The following is a 17257-nucleotide window of genomic DNA, read 5'->3' on the forward strand; positions in this document are numbered from 1 at the left end:
CTCGGCCAACGCAAGCGAAGGATGGGAAGGTTTGGCCAGGACTGAACCAGCTCTAATTTGTGCTAGGTATCTTGACTGCACCTCCAAGACGACGACAGCTGGCCGAGGAAGATGGGAACAGAATCTTTTATGGCTTACAAACACAGAAGAGCAGCTGGTATTTTAGCAGCAGGGACGCGGCCGTCGTGATTGTCGCACCCACCAGTGCCTTCACTCCCCCCACGGGCCCTCCCCGGACCTGCATCACCTGCCTGGGGCTGGATCTCGCTGCAGCCTTATTTAAAAATAAGAGCCCTGCTTTATGTTGTATTTTCCCCCTATTTTTTGGCTCTAAACATCCTCGGGTAGTGCTGATGGTCAGAGGCAGGCGTCACCCCGGGCATCTCAGTCTCTACTGAGGGATCCTACGGACGGGGAATAGGATCCACCACCTGCACGGCAGGGCAGATCCTTCACCCTGGAGACTTCACCGCTGTCCTGGAAACCTGCACAGAAGCACTTTTGTCGCCATCAAGTCCAAGGGCTTTCAATAACCCTTTGAACTTGCTGTCCGCCGCCTCCTTAGTGCGCGCAGGGCTACACCAACGCTGGGGCAGCGATGGAGGCCGGGCAGGGGGACGCAGGGGCAGAAAACGAGGCAGCGGGTAGACATGGCTCCAAGTTTTCAGCAGAGGTAGCCAAGTCTTTTTTTCCTCCCTAAAACATGCAGAAAAGAATCCCACAGACCAAGCTAGTTAGCTGTTTCTTTATCCAACTCCGCTTTACTCCACGTTTTGCTCCGGCTTTATACAACTAAATCTGTCTATAAAGTTCCTGACGACCTTACACTCGCAAGGGAAGGATGGCACCACACCCGCACACAAACACAGCCAACGCCATTTTCGGGGTGGGTGGAGAGGAGAAAAACGAAGTCACCACCTTTGTCTAACAGACGCGTCGTAATATTAAATGAAAGCTTAACAAAATCTTTTAAGAAAATCCCTCCCAGCCCTAGCCTACCACTCCATCAGCACAGTACGCAGCGTATTTGAGACCTGCTCAGCTCAGCACGTGCCCGAGGGCCAGCTGGCTTTGTTGGGCCAGTTTGATTCATGTTCTCTTGCCAGTCTGCGAGCGTCATGGGAGCCGATGCCTCTCAGAAAAGCAGAGCACACCTGCCACATAAAAAGCCCTCACGCAGGTCTTGGGTCCCAATGGCAAATTTCTACCGAGAGCTACACAAGAGTGCGACCTGGTAACTTCAAGCCTCAGAGCTCCAGCAATTAAGCAGCACGTTACCATCAACGGCCGTTTAGATGCCGTCAGAGCAAGGAGGCCCCCTGCAAGAAAGACAGCCGAGTGACCAACAGCTCGGGGTCTTTCCAGAGGGTGCCCAGGAGTTTCCAGATCTCTGCTCGTGTCCTTGTGCTGGAAGTGAAGGGTCTTCGTGTGCGATGAGAGGATCACGGGTGTTCCTCATACCGTCCCCTCCTATTTTAGGATGATGTGGTAGCTATCATTGGTTTCAGCTGCAAAAGAAGCAAAGCTCATGAGCCACTCGCAACAGCAAAGGAATCCGCTGGGTTGAGCGGATCTGACACAAGAGCTCCCCAAGAAGTAAGGAAGGGAAACAGAAGATGCAGCCTGGGCATTTACGCACCTTTCATGGTGTCCAGAACGAAACAGGATTCGTCTTGGAAGTTCTGTATCATCTGAAAGAAGCCACGAAAGCCAGCTTAGTCTGAGGTTGTATTTAACCACAGCAGAAGTGCTTCACAGCCCCAAGTGAAGGCTTTGTGTTCTGCCGTTCAGCGATGGGCACAGATTTAGAGTACCAAAGGGCTAGAAGCTGCTCAGGCAGGAGCTTAGTGCTCTGGGAGGTAGGAAAGGCACCAGCCATAAATATTTATTCCTTCCTCCAGCTCTCCAGAACTGAATGTCCGAACCAGCAAGCCGAGAGAGAAACCATGGGATTCTGGGATGCAGGTCTGAAAGCAAAGTGCTCTCACAGCAATTCCCCTCCCTGTTTTTATAGCAAAGCTAGAAGAAACCCAAGCATGAAGGAGGGTGTGCACGCAACCTGGACTAGCTCAGGGAGAGCTGTTCACGCCTGATAAACCTCACGGGTTTAAGTGAGGTGCCCCCGGCAGCAGAGCAGCGTCCCCAGGCGCCAACATCCGTGGCTCTACAGGCTTCAACGATTAACTCCGACCCTTTGGAAACGGGAGGCGACTGAGCAGGGCCCTTCCTGAAAACCTGCCCGGGGGACCCGTTCCCCGGGGTCCTGCGCAACCTCCACAGCGGAGCTCAGAGCACAATCACACGAACCAGCTGAAGCAACCCAGCGCAAGAGGTCGAAAATAAGGAGCACCCAGAGGCTGTTACCTCATCGCTGATCAGCACGTGTATCCCCGTCGGACCTTGCTTGTAAATCTGGCTGATCTGTTGGGAAGAGATGCTGAAGAGCTGGGCCAGCTTTTCTGTCAGTTCCACCGCCGTCAGTTCCTCCAGATAAATAGCGTGGTACACTGCGAGGAGAAGAACTGTTCTAGCTAGACGCCAAGCGCAGCTTTGATGTCTACACTGAAGCGGAGACGCTTCAGCTAACGCCACGCGCGCTAACCCAGGGAGCGGATGCTTAGAGGCGTGCAGCGAACAGGCTGCTCTCTGCCCAGGAACATCACAGCCCCGTCGGGGAGGGACTGTGCACAGCCCATCTATCCAGAGTTGCTTTTCAGCAGGTTAAACACCCGCTCTGCTGCGCCCGACTCACACAGCTACCATCTTTCCAAGCCCAAGCTGCTAAATCTACATGTAGCGTGTCTCTGGTGTCTGCTCTTGCTGCACGGCTGCAGCATGCCCGGAGCTACATGAGCCTCAGCTCCACAGTAACCTGGCCGTCATCAATGTCCTGCAATGCTTGCTCGGTATTTATGCAGTCCTTGCCCCAAAAAGCTTCTATTTTGACTAGCGTCAGCCCAGCAGCATTTCGTACCATTCCCGGCGGTTTTCAATCCCAGCAGGATGGAAACGCCGCCCTAGCACCTCCCCAGAGCCCCCCCCATTCCCCCACTCCCACAAGGGCAGGTCCTGGGGGGAAGCGAGAGGATCTGAATTGGAGCAGGGCAAGGAAACGACAAGCTGTTTGCTTTTGTGCTCGCCGCTCCAATCACGGAGGTGGATAAACCGGCGCCTGGCTGCTCCACAAATGTAGGTCACTCATTGTTGTCTGAGCAATGCTGGATTCTCGCAGGAGCTATCATTTTTCGGCTCAGAGCAGGCAACATGCCGACAGTCAGATTCTGCAGCCACCCGTTTGGTGGGCAAGGAGAAAAATCAGCTGGGTAGGACCAGGGCAAGTAAAAAGGGTTTGCCGCGATCTTTTGGCACCCTTACCAAAGGGGAGCACGCACAACCTGTCGGTTTGTGTACAGAGCCTGCGTTAGGTTGCAGGTGAGCTCGCACATGAGCTCGCTGCCTCCTTGCAGTGAAGAGAGAAGAGACAGCAGCCAACGCGAGGCGCAGCAGCTGAAAGGAAAAGCCACAGACCCTCTTCGAGCCGCTGTGCGGGTTCAGTGGGCTCTGCTAACACAAGCAGCCCTGGCTGCGAGAGTGGCCTTTCGCCAGCCCAAACCCCACAGGGCAGTGTGGTGTGCGGACGAGGGGATCGGAGGCAGCTGGTGCTGAGCGCCGTGGGCAGCAGCAGCAGGGCTGGAAACAGCCCCCGCCGCATTTCGGTTTGCTGAACCCCCCGGCTGTTATTTTTCCCCCCTCGCCCTGTCGGCAGCAACCCAAGCCCACGTGCCCCCAGCCAGGCTTTGAAGCCCTTACCAAAAAAAGTACTGGTTACTGTGTCCCCGTCCTCGTGTTTCTGCTGGAGGTCCCTCAGCTGCTGGGACTCCTGACACACGTAGATGGTCAGTCTGGGCCGCACCATCCTATGGACAGATCAGTGAGTGCATGCCATCGGATCTGCTCAAGGACGCCTCTAGCTCCCGACACTTTGCCAGCGCTCTTCCCTCCCCAGTATCCTCAGAAGGAAAAGAGGAGATCGACGAACTCATCTTGAAGCAAAACCATCGTGGTTGTCCCCACCTTGCTGATGCAGCAAAGGTTTTTGTGAGAAGGGGACGAAGTCGGCATGGGGACATGGTGCCAGCTGGCTACCGAGCAGCTAACTCGGACGGTCCGCTCCCGAGGACAGAGTGGCCGTGGTCCACACCGAGCTCTGCTGGTAACACGCACGCTCCTTCTCGTTCAGAGTCTCATTTTGCAGTGCAAAAGCCGGCAGCGTCTCCCGTCCTTCCTGCCCTTCTCCCCAGCGCAGCGCGACTGCGTTTCCCCCGCTATCTCCCCAGCCATCGGAGGCAGTACATTAACCCCCTGGAATGCTTCCCACCCCTGCAGCTCTTGCAGCCGCATATCAGAAACCCGCACCGATGCCTCCCCAGACCTTCCCTCCCAGATACAGCCCACCCTGTGCCCTGTGCCTCTCTGGCCGGCTGCAGCAGCGCCTTCTGAAATGCTCCAGCTCAGACAGGAGGTCAGTGAAACACCAGTCCCTGCTTCTTCGGGGAAAGGTGCAAAGGAATATTCCCTTTCTGGGAAGGTAATTCCACTGAGAGGCGGTTCAGAGGAGAGAGGAAACAAGTACTGTATCAGCAGGACTTTCTGGCTTGTGGCTGGATTCTCTGACACTCAAAGAGTAAGATAATTTCTAACGCTTCTCTCCCACATGGATTTTCTTCCCCAAATTGTCTCTGGAGCGGTTACCCTGCTGGCTAAGTTATCAAATTTGACTGAAAGAGGTTCAGGAAGGTTAATGAAACTCTGTTCTCTCTAATAGCAAGAGCCAAGCAAACAGGCTAAAACAAATACAATTTACCTACCATCCACAATCAGCTTTTAAGCAAACAACATACCGTCCTTTTAACGCGTTGAAGAGCCTGATGCCATCTGCAGGGCCACAGATCTGGATAACGTCTTCTCTGGTCAGCTTCAGTAAGTCTGCACCTACAGTTTTAAAAATCAAAAGGAGAGAAAGTCACACAATCCAGCCCAAAGTGTCCGGGGTGAGGGGGGGCTCTGGGCACCGCAGCTGTGCCGGCTTCCCCTCCTCCCGCTCGCAGAGCTCACCCCGTTCCCAAATTGCTTTTGCCTTCTGCTAACACCCTCCCCCTGCTTCCCCCAGAAGGACGCTCGCAAGATTTTTTTCCAGACTGGTTTTGCAAGAGCGTGTTTCGGCACAACCCTGTGTCCCGCATTATCATTTACAGCCGGCTATCCAGCACCTCGGCGACCCTGGATAACGGAGGCCGTATCACCAGGGAAGGAGAGGAAAATAAATGCGAAGCATTTCTTTACACACAGTGCTTTCCCTCAGATCAGCATTTCTCAGCTGGTTTTAAGATCGGAGGGTGCTGCGAGCTCTTGGAAGAGAAACCACCCCAGTCCCCACTATTTTGCCAGCTGAGAGCAAGGTGAGAAATGAAGAACACAGCTTTCAGGGAGCCACGTTTTATTGTGTTACAAAAAAGACGAGATTTTTAAAAACATTTATTTGTGCAACGGTAACACGGAGATGGCCTCAGGAGCAAGAGGAGGCAGAGCGACTCAGCACAGAGAAGGGGCAGACACGGAGGGGATGTCGTAACTTACCTGAGAAGTTTCTGAAAAGCCGAGAAAAAGTGGAGAAGCGGTTTCGGTGCAGCCACTGCTGGGCCTCCTGGGGTGTGCTGGTGGGCAAGAGGTTCTGCAACGTAGGAAAAGAAGGGTCACGGCCTCAGAGGTGACGGGGAAGCATTTCCACTGGGGAACGAACACAGCTCAGTCAGTGTTTATAATCACAGTCTTAAATCAAGACCCTAGTGAGCCAGGCTCGCAGCACGCGCACAATCAAGGCTGCAGCCTGGACAGGTTTTGATTTAAAAGGCTTCAGAGGGACAGAGAAAGAAGAAGGAAGCAAAGGGGAAAGCACAATGAAGATCAAGGCAATAAGTAAAGGTCACAGCGAACTACAAAAAGCTTGCTCACAGCTCCGCATCGCTGTACTGGACATTTTTCACCCTGTGACCTCTTTTTCCAACTAGGAGTCAAAAAGAAGTTATAACTCCCCAAAGATGTTAAGCTAGAGCAGTTTCTTCCCCAGCAAACTACAGCCACCCTCGAACCCACCCCCGCTCCATCCCAAAATCCCGTTTTCTGACCTGTGCACCATCCTTACCACAAGCATAAGCTCTGAGGTGTGACTTACATCTGCGATCGGAGGGGGTGGCTCGGGCTGATGGTTTGGAGAGCCATTGCTAGGTTGGGGAAGAGAGCCAGACAGAGCAGAACACGAGGTTAGCGCGGCTCCTTCCCTTCTGGCACGGGATCCCGGCAGGCAGCAACCACCACCCTCCAAGTCCCATAACCACGACCACCGAAACCCAGGGATAGACGGCTACGTGGCTGCAGCAACACCGCCACTGTTGCAGCGCAATACTTTGCAAGAATGAACGGCTTGTGTGGGAGTATTAACATGATGAAGACAGAGCGAAGCAGGCTGGAAGCTGAACCGCTGCTCAAATGCACACAGGCTTCTGGTGCAAGAGCCGAGCTCTGCTGCAGCCGGGAGAGGTTAATGGCGCTCAGCTTCAAGGGCTTTAATTTGCTTTTCCCCCACTGACACGGCCTCTTAGGCTGCTTCCACCCCCTGTACACCTTGGAACCAGGCCCGCCCTTTCACTAGCGGTCACTGCCAGCTCAGACACATCAATCTCTCGTGGAAGGCAGAAATCGAGAGCCGGCCAGCCTCTCCTCTGGACTTACCCTTCGCCAATGGAAAAACTGCTGTGGGAACTGTTGAAGCCAGGGGATGGCGCGTTATTGACGTACGTTATCTCTGGCCAGGGAGAACACTAGAAAGGAAAACCCAGAAGAGTCACAGGATGGCTTTGAACAAGCGTGCACATCTGCTCTGGTCAGCACAGGTTAACAGCTATTTGCTGACCAACAACCGACTACGAAATAGAATTAAAGAATAAAGTAGGGGATTAAAAGAAGTCACGCCAATCCACTGCAGATGGTCACAAAGCTCAGATTTAGTGATTCTTAATCTCAAAAGTCACAAAATTCTAACACAGTGAGGTCTGGGATCTAAACCATTGCTCTGGCACTGGGCTGACACACACGGCGCCTGCCAGCCGGGGCATCTCCGTGCAGCAAGCCCCACAGCGGACCGAGCCTGAATCGGGCACTGACAAGCATCCCCGAATTCACCTGGGGCAGGACAAGGGCTCCCTCCCCGGGGCTGTTCAGCACCGACCCCTCAGACGATCGCATTTTAACAGACCGACACTTTCCACTAGCACAAGGAGGAAACAACGGGGTTTTCTGCCAGCTCACCACCCCAGGGGCCAGTTGCCACATGGGCAAAACAAAGCTTGCAGGGAGAGGTAAAAATCTTTTATTAGATGATCTATTACAGTGAGGAAAAAACCATCATGTTTCCAGGCACAAGGGCCCTTTTTCAGGTCTAGTAAGAAACACCTCCTCTGCCTACAAAATTTATCTTGCTTTTGTCTTGCAGCTATTAACAACTTGGCCAAACGTTTCACAGCAGAACAGCCAGTTCCTTGCCACCTGCGAGCGAGGTAAGCCAGGTTTCGTTAAAACAACGACGCCAGCCGCTGCACGAAAGAACACCCCACCTCTGTGAGTATCGTGGTTTCATAAGAAGGCTGGTATTTCTCTTTCTCATGAGGCGTCCGCTTCTCCATCTTTTCCCTGTCCGTCTTCTGCTTCCGATCAGCTCCTTTGGGCTGGAAAGGAGATATTCCTGTTAGAACAGCAGCATGGAAGGGCGGCAGCAGACAGTTGGATAGATGTGCAAGAAATGCAAGAAGCAGAAAAGGTGACTCATCCTTCTACTCACCCCCTTGTTGCTTTGCAGAGGGAAAAGGAAGAGGGCTGGGACTATCTGCACAGAGAATTAACTACGGTGACAGCATTACTTCTCTAACAACCCCGGTATCCTGATCTACCCACGCCCCTAAAATGGGGCCCAGAACATCTGAACAAGGAGGGGAAACGTTTTTCAGAAGAAACTTCTCCCGACAGCATACGTTGCCTCTAGGGGGACAAAGGCCAGTTTCTGGTGTCACATATCTGAGCTGCGTCTTCTGCACCTTCATCAACCACTTTGAGAAGCAGCATTTCAGTGGCACAAACTGCACCAGAACACGAGAGAGCTCAATTATGCCCTTGCCTTTGCCACGACCTTGAAAAACCATGCACTTTCTCGTATGCAAGATTAAGATGATTTTACTTGCTGCCTTTATCAAATGCTGAAAGCTCTGGGGAAAACAGCAAGTAAGAGAGTGCCGTGATAACCACCAAAGCTATCCCGGTGCTCCCCTCGGCAGAACCCTAAAGAAATTCCCTTAGAACTTGGCTGCGCGCGGGCTCTGCCTTGGCTCCTCTGCCTGCACTCGCAAGCAAAAGGAATTTGGCCTCGGTGGACCAACACAGCTGCCTGCCAACATGCGGACGCCTCCCGAGAGGGTGAGTGGCATCCATGGCACCGGCGGGAAAGTTTTAGGACTGCAAATACAGCCGGCCACCACAGCCTTCCTGCTCCCCCAAGCTCCAAATTTCTTTTCCTCTGGACAGCAAAACTGAGACCTGAACAAGCTGCCACCATGCTCTGAGCTGGGTGAGGAGGTGCTGCTTAGCTGTGGCTTGACTAGCCAGTTCCTGCTGTGAAAATCTAATGGTTGCTCTTATCATTCCATGGTCAGCGTGCTTCTCTGGAGGCTAGAAAGGATCTCTGCTCCAGGCACCGATGAGCGTGAGTAAGGGGCCCTCAGTGGCTATTTTGAAAGCACTGAAATGCTCCCAACTTTGAGGGGCAGAGGGGAGAAAGGAAAGAGCAGGGCAGGAGCCCGAATCACATTAACCCCCAGACGAAGGACAGCCTGCGGCAAACAGGTCTCGCACAGGCACAGGGAAACACACCCACGGTGCTGAGCCTGCTGCCCAAACAGCAGCCCCGACCCCAGGAGAGCGGCTGCATCAAACGAGCAGGAGAGAAGGCTGAGACCATCCTCTGCAGGGAGACCGTGCCTGAAGCCACAGCTTCACTGCTTTGGGTTTTCCTGGTTCAAGGTCATCAGAGCCAAAAAAACCCACCCCACCCCCTGGCACGCAGAACTGAAGCTCAGTAGAAACACAGCGCCAGATGCCTCGCAGTCTCACTGTTCTCCGGGTGCTCGTTTGCGACCAGCTTTATCCCTTAACTCCCAACTCCGCAGCCATCCGCTTAGGCTATTCGCATCGAGATACCAGCCAGAGCTCTAACAAGCCCTAACAAATCACACCCCTGCCTTCGAAATGTTATAATCCAAATAGGCAAAAGAGAAGAGAGAGAAGGGGAAAGATGCCAAGTCAACAGCAGCGGGTCATGCTGCCCGATATCCCACAGCTACTTCACGGCAGGACTGCAAAGCAGCACAGGCGCCCGGCCGGGCAACCGACCCCGCTGCGTGCCAAGTGCCCCTGGAGGGAGAAGAACAGAGGAGCCACGGCCAAGGTTTCACGTGGTGTTACAGGGAGGACGGGGCAACGGAGGCAACCTCAGCGTGCCAGACAGCGCGGGCACGGCATGCCCCCACTTATTCCCCGCACAGCCGCCCCCGCGGCACGACACCTGGGCGCTGCTGCGTGCACGACCCTTCTCAGCCACCCACGCCATCGTGTTGCCGTGGCTGCCGCCCCCAGGCCGCGGCTTTGGGTTTCTGCAAACGATTCGCACCAGACGCCTGCGCTGCTGGAGAGGCCAGATCCAGACGGACCATCAGATGCAGGTAATAATAAAGCAAGGAGTTTAGACAGACACCAAAGCTCCTCGGAGGATCTCCCAAGCTGATAAGACTCAGGACTAAACGTGGGAGGTTTCAGTCAGAGGCAGCACAACCAATGTTCTCCCTGTACGTTCTTCTTGGCTTACTGGTTTTGTAGCCTTGACGGCATCCAGACTCGATCGACAGAGAGGAACCAGGGAGAGAACGGCAACGCAAGACCAGAAGGACCAAGGGGCCCTTCTGCAGGCAAGCTTGGCCACCGTCCTGCACCCGTGACATTCACTGGGGCTGCAGCGTGAACTGGGACTGACTCCCAGTTTGTTTCTGAGTGGGGAAAGGACACCAACGGGCCAAGGTACCTTGAAGACCTTGATTTGGCAGCTGGCAGAGTGCAGGTGCTCCGTGTACTCCCCGTTCTCGTTCTCCTTAAACGTGTCTATCTGGACCCGAAAAGGTACCCCCTTCTCTCCTCCATGCTTCCGCATGGTGAACTCCGTGCTGATACAGTGAACCTGGGGGAAGGCAAGGCATCCTGCAATTAGTAATTCTGCCGTGTTTGACTGACCACAAACTTCCCTTTCCCCTCGTGGGAGCCAGGACGGCGCTCACGTGAAGGGCAACCTGGTGAGAAGGGCGAAATACAGAGCTGGGATGGGACCACACCGAGTACCCCCAGCGTTAAGGAGTTAAGGGGATGCCACAGCAGAGGTGGAGCCACATTCTTCCAACGAGTTTTGCAACCTCTCCATGTTACAGGCAAGCCCTGGATCAGCAGGGCAGAGAGTTCGGCTGCACCAGCCTCCACACGCTGCAGCCTGTTTATTCTAGGCGGGAGGGCCAGACTTCAAGAGGTATTTTAGGCAGCTGGCGAGATGTGCAAAAGCATCTAAGCAAGATGGAGACCCAAATCACGAAACCAGCGGGACCTAAACCACCACAAAAATGTGTAATAAAACAACTTATTGGTGGTCAGCTGTGCCTGTGCCTTGCTAGCGCATGAACTGCTGCTCTCTTGCATTGCTTGAGGCAGGAGGTAGGCTGTATTTCGGTTGACATCCTTCTACCACTGTAGCATCTGGCTGCTATTTCAGAGCTCTGAGCCAAAAAAGCACCTCCCTCCCCCTTGGAAAACTTTTATTTTTTCCCCCTAGGCCCCCGCAACAGGAGTTTCCCCACTTCTCCTCTTTTACCTGGATAAACACAGAAGTCTTCTTTGAAGGATCCCATAGAAACTCCACTGTATTGAGCTGGGTTGGGTTTGCTCTAGGGTCAATGATGCCCACGGACATTGGGATATCTGTAGGGGCACATACGGAGAACAAGCTGCGGTTTGTAGTAGAAGGAGAAGGAAGAGATTCACAGGGAACATACCAACGGAAGAACCAACCATGTCTCTCAAAGTACAGAATCATGACGGCGTTTTGTCCCTTAAAGTCAAGGAACCGGGAGCCCAGCCGGAGGCACTTCAGGCACCCACATCTCCTCCAGCCCCAGCCAAGGTGCTGCCACGGGGACTCACCTATGTCGAGTATCCTGTCCCCAGGCCTGTTCCACCGCCAGCCCTCCAGCTGCTGATGCTCTGTGTACTGCAGCCGTCGGTCATGAAACACCACCCGGAATATGCTCTAGAAGGGAAAAACAGTCAGTGCCTGGGGCTGCCCCAGGAAACCCGACAGTCTTCAAGCTGCGAGGCATTTCCCAGTCGCAGAGGGGAGCTGAGGGGCCTGAAGGCTTCAGGGAGGAGACAAAGAAAGCCCAGAAGGACCCCTGGGACAGAAGCATGAAGACGGCAGCTTATCCTTCCCGAACGCTAAGCGATCAGCAATCGCCTCTTGGCTTGACCCCCGGAGACTGGTTGGACACCACCAGCCAGGCTGGTCTCAACAGGGTGGGAGAAGGGGAAAGGGAAAATAACCCCCCAGCCAAGCCAGACCTATCCCACACACGCTGTCATGGAGGCCGCTGCAGGAACGCAGGCCAAGACCTCGCTCGCTGCTCCCTACGGCAGGGGACGGCTCCAGCTGGACATGTGTACCCGTGCTCTCCGCTTACCTTTACCAGTTTCCCATTTATCTCTGGCAACTCCCCAATTTTCCTGTTGTCCAGCATCCGGATTTCATAGGACTGCCCTGAGGGAAAGACGACAAGGGCACCTGGTGGTTAGTCTGGGGATGGACCTTGGCTGCCGCCCCTCCTCTGGCGCTTTGACATCTTCTGCCACACCAGACATGCCACTTGATCTTCTGGCCATGTTTTAGTGGGGGGTCATAGGAGCACAAGCCATTAGAGCCACAGCTCTAACATCCCTCTCCAGGAACAGATAATCCTCCCCCTTCCTGCAGCAGTACTTTCCAGGAATTACCCTTATTAACCCAAGACCAAGAACGGGGAAGAAATCGATTACACAAGCTTCATCTGGCTTTGGTCGCCAACCCTGATCTTCCAGTTCTACTTAAAAGCAGCGGGTACAGCTTGAACCTGTAAAACGCACCCGCTGCAGAGCACCCCGGCACGGATACACCAGTTAACCACCTTACACCGTGCAGATTTTAATTAGGTTAAATCCTACAGGCGATTCACCGCCGTAAGCAGAGGGCAGGCAGCAAGGCGAAGGAGGTGGTGCTTCCAAACAAGAGCAACCTGGGGTTTACTATCAAGGCGCTTTCCGTTCCCAAGGGGGAATTTCCAAAGGCAGAATTTTCTTTTTCGGGGTGTTTACACGAGGCGTGCACGGCCTGCGGAGGACACAGGGCTTCTCTCACCTTGGTTGAGATAGGTGAGTGTTTCGTCGTGGAGCTTGACGGCAGGGGAAGTGGCGGCACACAGCACGTACTGGAAAGGCAGAATTTTGTTCTCGTTTTCAGGAGGCAAACTTGATTCTTCCTGCTTGAAGATGGGCAGGGCAAGGACGTCGCTGCAAAGAGATTTGTCAAGACAGATTCATTTCAGCTCTGGCTACAGAGGGATGATGCATTTGGTATTTAGTTCCTCCTCCTGGAAGAGCTTTATGCTTTTTTTAGTTAAACACCCCCCCCCACATACCCTGACATCTCTCTACAGAACTGCAAAGGAGCATTAAAGCAGACTGAGTAGTCTGAGAAGAGGACCTGACACCTGCTCTTGCTAAAGCTTTTTTCAAGTTAGCCTCCCTACCCTCCCAAAACCCACACATTTCTTGCTTCGAAGCTAAGAGACAACAGAGTTTGTGTTTCAGACTGGAGCCCAGCTCCTCCGGCAGCGCGACTCCTGCGCCACTTTGCAGCAGCTCTGCACTGATGCACAAGACAGACGCCTGCAGAACGACATCCGTGTCGCGCCGATAAACGCCCATCCTCTTCCTCGTGGTACTGGCCTGCTCACCTCCGCCAGCGAACTGGCCCCTAACCCTTTCCCCTGCTCCAAGCAGAGCGGCCAGGGGCTTGTTTGCCCTCCAGGAGAGGCTTGGCAGGAATTTGAAGTCTTGCTCAGGTCAAGGACGCCAATTTTTTTGCCATCGCCTCCCCTGTGCTTATAAAAGCCCCCCACCGCCCCAGCGAGCAGGAGTGTCAGCTAAAGTGGAGGCAGAGACTGCGGGGCACATCAGAAGGGGGGGGACGCAGAGTCAGAGCTCCAAACCCTCCCTCCCGCAGCTGCAACTGCTGCATGACACACACAAGCATCTCGGTGGAGCAAATCCTGCAGGCTCCGACATGGAAAGAGCCATTCTGGCACGGAGGCAGCAGGAGGAAGACCCCCAGCTTTTCCCAAAGCTTTCATCGACAAGCCCCCAGACCCAAGAGCCCGTTGTGCTGGGCACCGCACAACCAGCCAGCCCTGACCCAAACCAAGAGCTTGGGATGCCCACGGGGGTCAGAAGATACTGCACGTCACTGGCGGCACAGCCCACGTCGTGGGTCCCCACACCACGGGACGTGGGAGAGACCAGACCCAGGTTTCTGAGACAACTGCAGGCACCTCTTTTATACCTTACAGGTCTGCCTCTTGCCGAAAGCCTGCATTTAACTCCTGCCCAGCCTTAACGACTCCTTAACGACAGGAGGAACTGCCCTGGAGAGCCATCAGGATGGCTTCGCCACAAACCATTAACCAGCCCAAGCACCTTCCTGGCCATCAGGTTATACGAGATGAGTTATACGGGAGCTCCACACCGTGCCACAGAGCGGCACGGAGCTGCTCCAGCTGGCACGAGCTTGGGCTCTTCGTCCTCTGGACGCTGTCACGCCGCTCTCGGTGCTGGCTGGGAAAAGCGAGGGTGTTCAAGCCCCGTGCTACCAACTTTTCCCGGGAGAAGGATGTCTCCAGGTCATTGCAACCATGCAAAAAGCTCGCTGTCTCCATTCCCCTGCAAACTCGGACACTTTTCCACACTCAAAAGGCCACGTGGCAACAAGAACTTGCTGAATAACGTTACTTTAAAAACCATCAGCGATACCCCTGAGCGTACAGACACGTATTTAATTGAAATTGTTTCGGAAGCTGACTCCCAGCAGTTGTTTTGAGCCATAACAATGGCCAAGAGCAATTACTCCATAGTGCATAAACCAGAACATCCTCCCACCCATCCACACGAGCAGAGCCCGGGCAAACGCGCTCGAGCGCGGATGGGACCGCAGAGCTGCGGATTGGCTGCCGGGGCCACCCAGCACCATCCCACCGCCCCCAGGTGAAACGTGGCAGGGGGACAGAGCTATTCGGGTCCCGCTGAAGGGCAGTAGTGAAGCACTAAGCCCTGATGAAGAGTCAGGTCGCCTGCCCCTCCCGTCAAGGAGGAGTTAAATCAGCTTTTTTTTCCTTTAGTCAAACATTACAAACCTTTCCCAAGTTAAAACTGGACTTAACCTGGCCAAATACCAGCTCCCACCCTAACAGGGCTTTAACCCTTTGGTCTCAAGAGACCAAATATCCACCCTTCCTCCAGCGCTGTGCAAGTAACGCCCATCACTGCTGCCCAAACCCGAGCAGGAGAGCCCTCACCCGCCCAAATCCCAACTTATCAGACATGACACAGAGCCACGCGGATGCCCCGGTCTCAGCATCGACGACCCATCAAGGCGCGTGTACCTAATTAGGCAAATTACACAACCCGGAGGATGAACTTCCCTGCAGCTCCACCTCATTAGCAGAGGAACGGCGTTTCCTCCCGCAGAAGGATTTCTCGCCCGAGCAGGCTGCCGAGGCAGGACGAAGCAGGGATGTTCCTGATCCCTGTAAGACGGCGCGAGGACGGGGAAGACCAGCACTAACCTGCTGCGCCCAGACAGACGGGAAAATTAATTTAAAGGCTACACCCTGCACAAATTCTCCCGGCAGCCGGAGGAACGCAGGACGCACTTCTTCTGCACACACGAGCGCTCCTTTTCCTCGTAGGCTTTGACATGGCAATGATTCAATCCTACTTCTGCAGCCTTGGGACACCTCGGTTTTTGCTTTGCCTCGCACAAAAAGAGTCTGGGTGAGAAAGAGGAAAAGCTCTACTGTGTCCTCCCGGCACGGTGAGCCAGCACGTCGCCGTCATCCCGGCTTTTTCACTCACTTTTCCCATGCACGCGGAGCTCTCACGCGATGCTGGATCCCCATTACGCAGCACAGCGGCCTGCTGTAATGCCACAAGCTGCTTTTCAGGGCTCCACAAGCTCCACACAGCCACTAACACCGCTCGGACACCTGCCAAGAGGAACGGCAGAGCCATCCCTGCAAAACCTCCCCAAATCCAGCCTCTAGATTTGCGTTCGCTAAGACCCCGCATAACCACGACCCGAAACCCACATTTTATTGCAAGCTGCAGAAGGGGGAAAAAAAACTTAGGGTAGCTGCATCCCTGTATTTCTGGAACAAGAGTCCAACCCAATTAATCGGGAATAATCATCAAGCAAATGACAGTTTGCTTTTGCAAGCAGCTATTGGGGAAACAGAGCTGCTTTCGGTGCAAACCTGCGTGTGCGGACGCGTTGGTAGAGCATCACCGTGACACCCCTGCCTGCGGGGAGCGATCCTTCGCCATCGCAACGGCCATGGGTTTTGCTAAGAGCCCCTCGGCTGGGACCTCCGGCCGTGCAGACGCCGTTACGTGTCTGTGCTATAGGGCCCAGGTAATAGGGTCAGCTTTACACATCGCAGGGCGCAAGAAAAGAATTAAATATTCACAGGGGCAACATGGTTATAAAACAGCAAGGGAAAGCTCGGCAGCTCCTGGGCCTGGCGTCTTCGCGGCATCTCCAGGGGAAGGACAACCTCAGCCACCTGCAAACGGCAGCAAAACACCATGGCCGCGACCTGCAAGGCGATTCACGGCGACACAGAAAGCACTTTGTTATTTTGCCACCCTGCCGTGGCCCACCAAGTTCAAGAGCAGTCATTTTGTGGGTTGTTTGGGGAGAGCCAGGAAGCTGCGAGTCCTTCAGGTAGAGACGTCCCACGAGCAGCCCCCTGAGACCTCCCCACGATGCCCAGCGTGGCCAAACCGAGCAGCCATCAGCGAGTTTTTCTTTAGACAAACCCACGCGTGGTCCTGCCTGCTCCAAAGGCACCTGGAAGAGTTCCTGCAACCCCCGGGGCCACACCTCCCTTTAAAAAAAAACCCAGTATTTCACTGTGCAATTTAACATGCTTTTGGGGAAAGACACTTCACTTCAGGCCCCTGGTTCTGGGGTGGGAGAGAATCTCCTGGGAAAGAGGGAAAAAAGTAATTACAGAAAAACTCTGCGGATGGAATTATTCAGCCAATGCCCAGTTATCACCTCCAGAGCCACCTCTGCTCTCCTAAAAACCTAATTCCAGGGAACAACGGTAACGCCCAAGAATCCAGGTGTGTTAACAAACGCAAAGCACAATCCTACCGCGCAACTCAAACGAGAAACAGCTTCCAGCCAAGCGGCAACCCTCACCATCTACCACCACCTACCAGCGCTCGTTCCCAAGGTAGTAACGTGCCTCTTCCATAGGGAGAGGGGATGAAAGCGGAAACCCCCCACGGGGCAAGCACAGAAAAGCCACAAACGCTCTCAAAACCCGAGGTGCCTGTCGAAACCTTTCCCCCCTTCCCGCGACACAGGAGAAAATGTCAGATGTCAGGACAGGAAGGTCGGCGCGCTCACCTACGGGGGCACACGCTCTATTTACGGGCAGCGCAGGTCAAGAAAAGTCTCCGAAAAAAGAGTCGGGTTTCAGACGGCCGAGCGAGCCCCGCAGAGAGCGCAGCTCGGCAGCAGGTCGGGCTCAGAGCAGCGGCACAGCCGCCGCGCCACCAACACGGAGCTCAAAGCCCCTTTGCACTGGTAATACCGGTGCGGAGAAGCTTTGCAGCCGGGTTGGTGCACGGCACGGGGACGTGCAGAGCCGCGGCCTCGGGAAACCTCCCCTCAAACCGCCGGTGCTGAAAACGAGTGCCCAGCTGGGTCAGGTAAAGGATGTAAACGCTTCAAAGCTGCAAGCTAACT

General features: G+C 54.4%; 1 protein-coding gene across 4 annotated transcripts; it reads right to left on the bottom strand.

Annotated features, from left to right (window-relative positions):
* Positions 1-731: 731 nt before the first annotated feature.
* Positions 732-16882, bottom strand: TFCP2 (transcription factor CP2). Of its 4 annotated transcripts, XM_009335114.1 has the most exons (16): positions 16723-16743; positions 15066-15269; positions 12584-12735; positions 11874-11950; positions 11341-11446; positions 11012-11118; positions 10181-10333; positions 7671-7781; positions 6790-6878; positions 6203-6281; positions 5638-5731; positions 4902-4992; positions 3811-3917; positions 2365-2507; positions 1640-1691; positions 732-1508 (listed from the first exon to the last, which is right to left on the bottom strand). In XM_009335114.1, the coding sequence occupies exons 4-16, from the start codon at positions 11928-11930 to the stop codon at positions 1471-1473; spliced, it is 1227 nt and encodes a 408-aa protein (XP_009333389.1). In that variant the 5' UTR covers positions 11931-11950; positions 12584-12735; positions 15066-15269; positions 16723-16743; the 3' UTR covers positions 732-1470. The 4 variants fall into 4 exon arrangements, with proteins under 4 accessions (XP_009333389.1, XP_009333386.1, XP_009333385.1 ...); XM_009335111.1 differs by lacking the exon at positions 15066-15269 and having other exon boundaries at positions 6233-6281; positions 16723-16882; XM_009335110.1 differs by lacking the exon at positions 15066-15269 and having other exon boundaries at positions 16723-16882.
* Between the last annotated feature and the right edge of the window lie 375 nt (positions 16883-17257).

Source organism: Pygoscelis adeliae, unplaced genomic scaffold, assembly GCF_000699105.1.
Source record: "Pygoscelis adeliae isolate BGI_AS28 unplaced genomic scaffold, ASM69910v1 Scaffold512, whole genome shotgun sequence".
Lineage (NCBI taxonomy): Eukaryota > Metazoa > Chordata > Aves > Sphenisciformes > Spheniscidae > Pygoscelis > Pygoscelis adeliae.

Bases quoted from the DNA above. Each gene is read 5' to 3' on its own strand.
- TFCP2 (XM_009335110.1), bottom strand. From the start codon at position 16,760: ATGGAAGAGGCACGTTACTACCTTGGGAACGAGCGCTG. The intron at 11,447-11,873 runs GTAAGCGGAGAG...TTTCCCTTCTAG, and splicing joins TAAATGGGAAACTGGTAAAG to AGCATATTCCGGGTGGTGTT. The intron at 7,782-10,180 runs GTACCTTGGCCC...TCTCCTTTCCAG, and splicing joins GCCAAATCAAGGTCTTCAAG to CCCAAAGGAGCTGATCGGAA.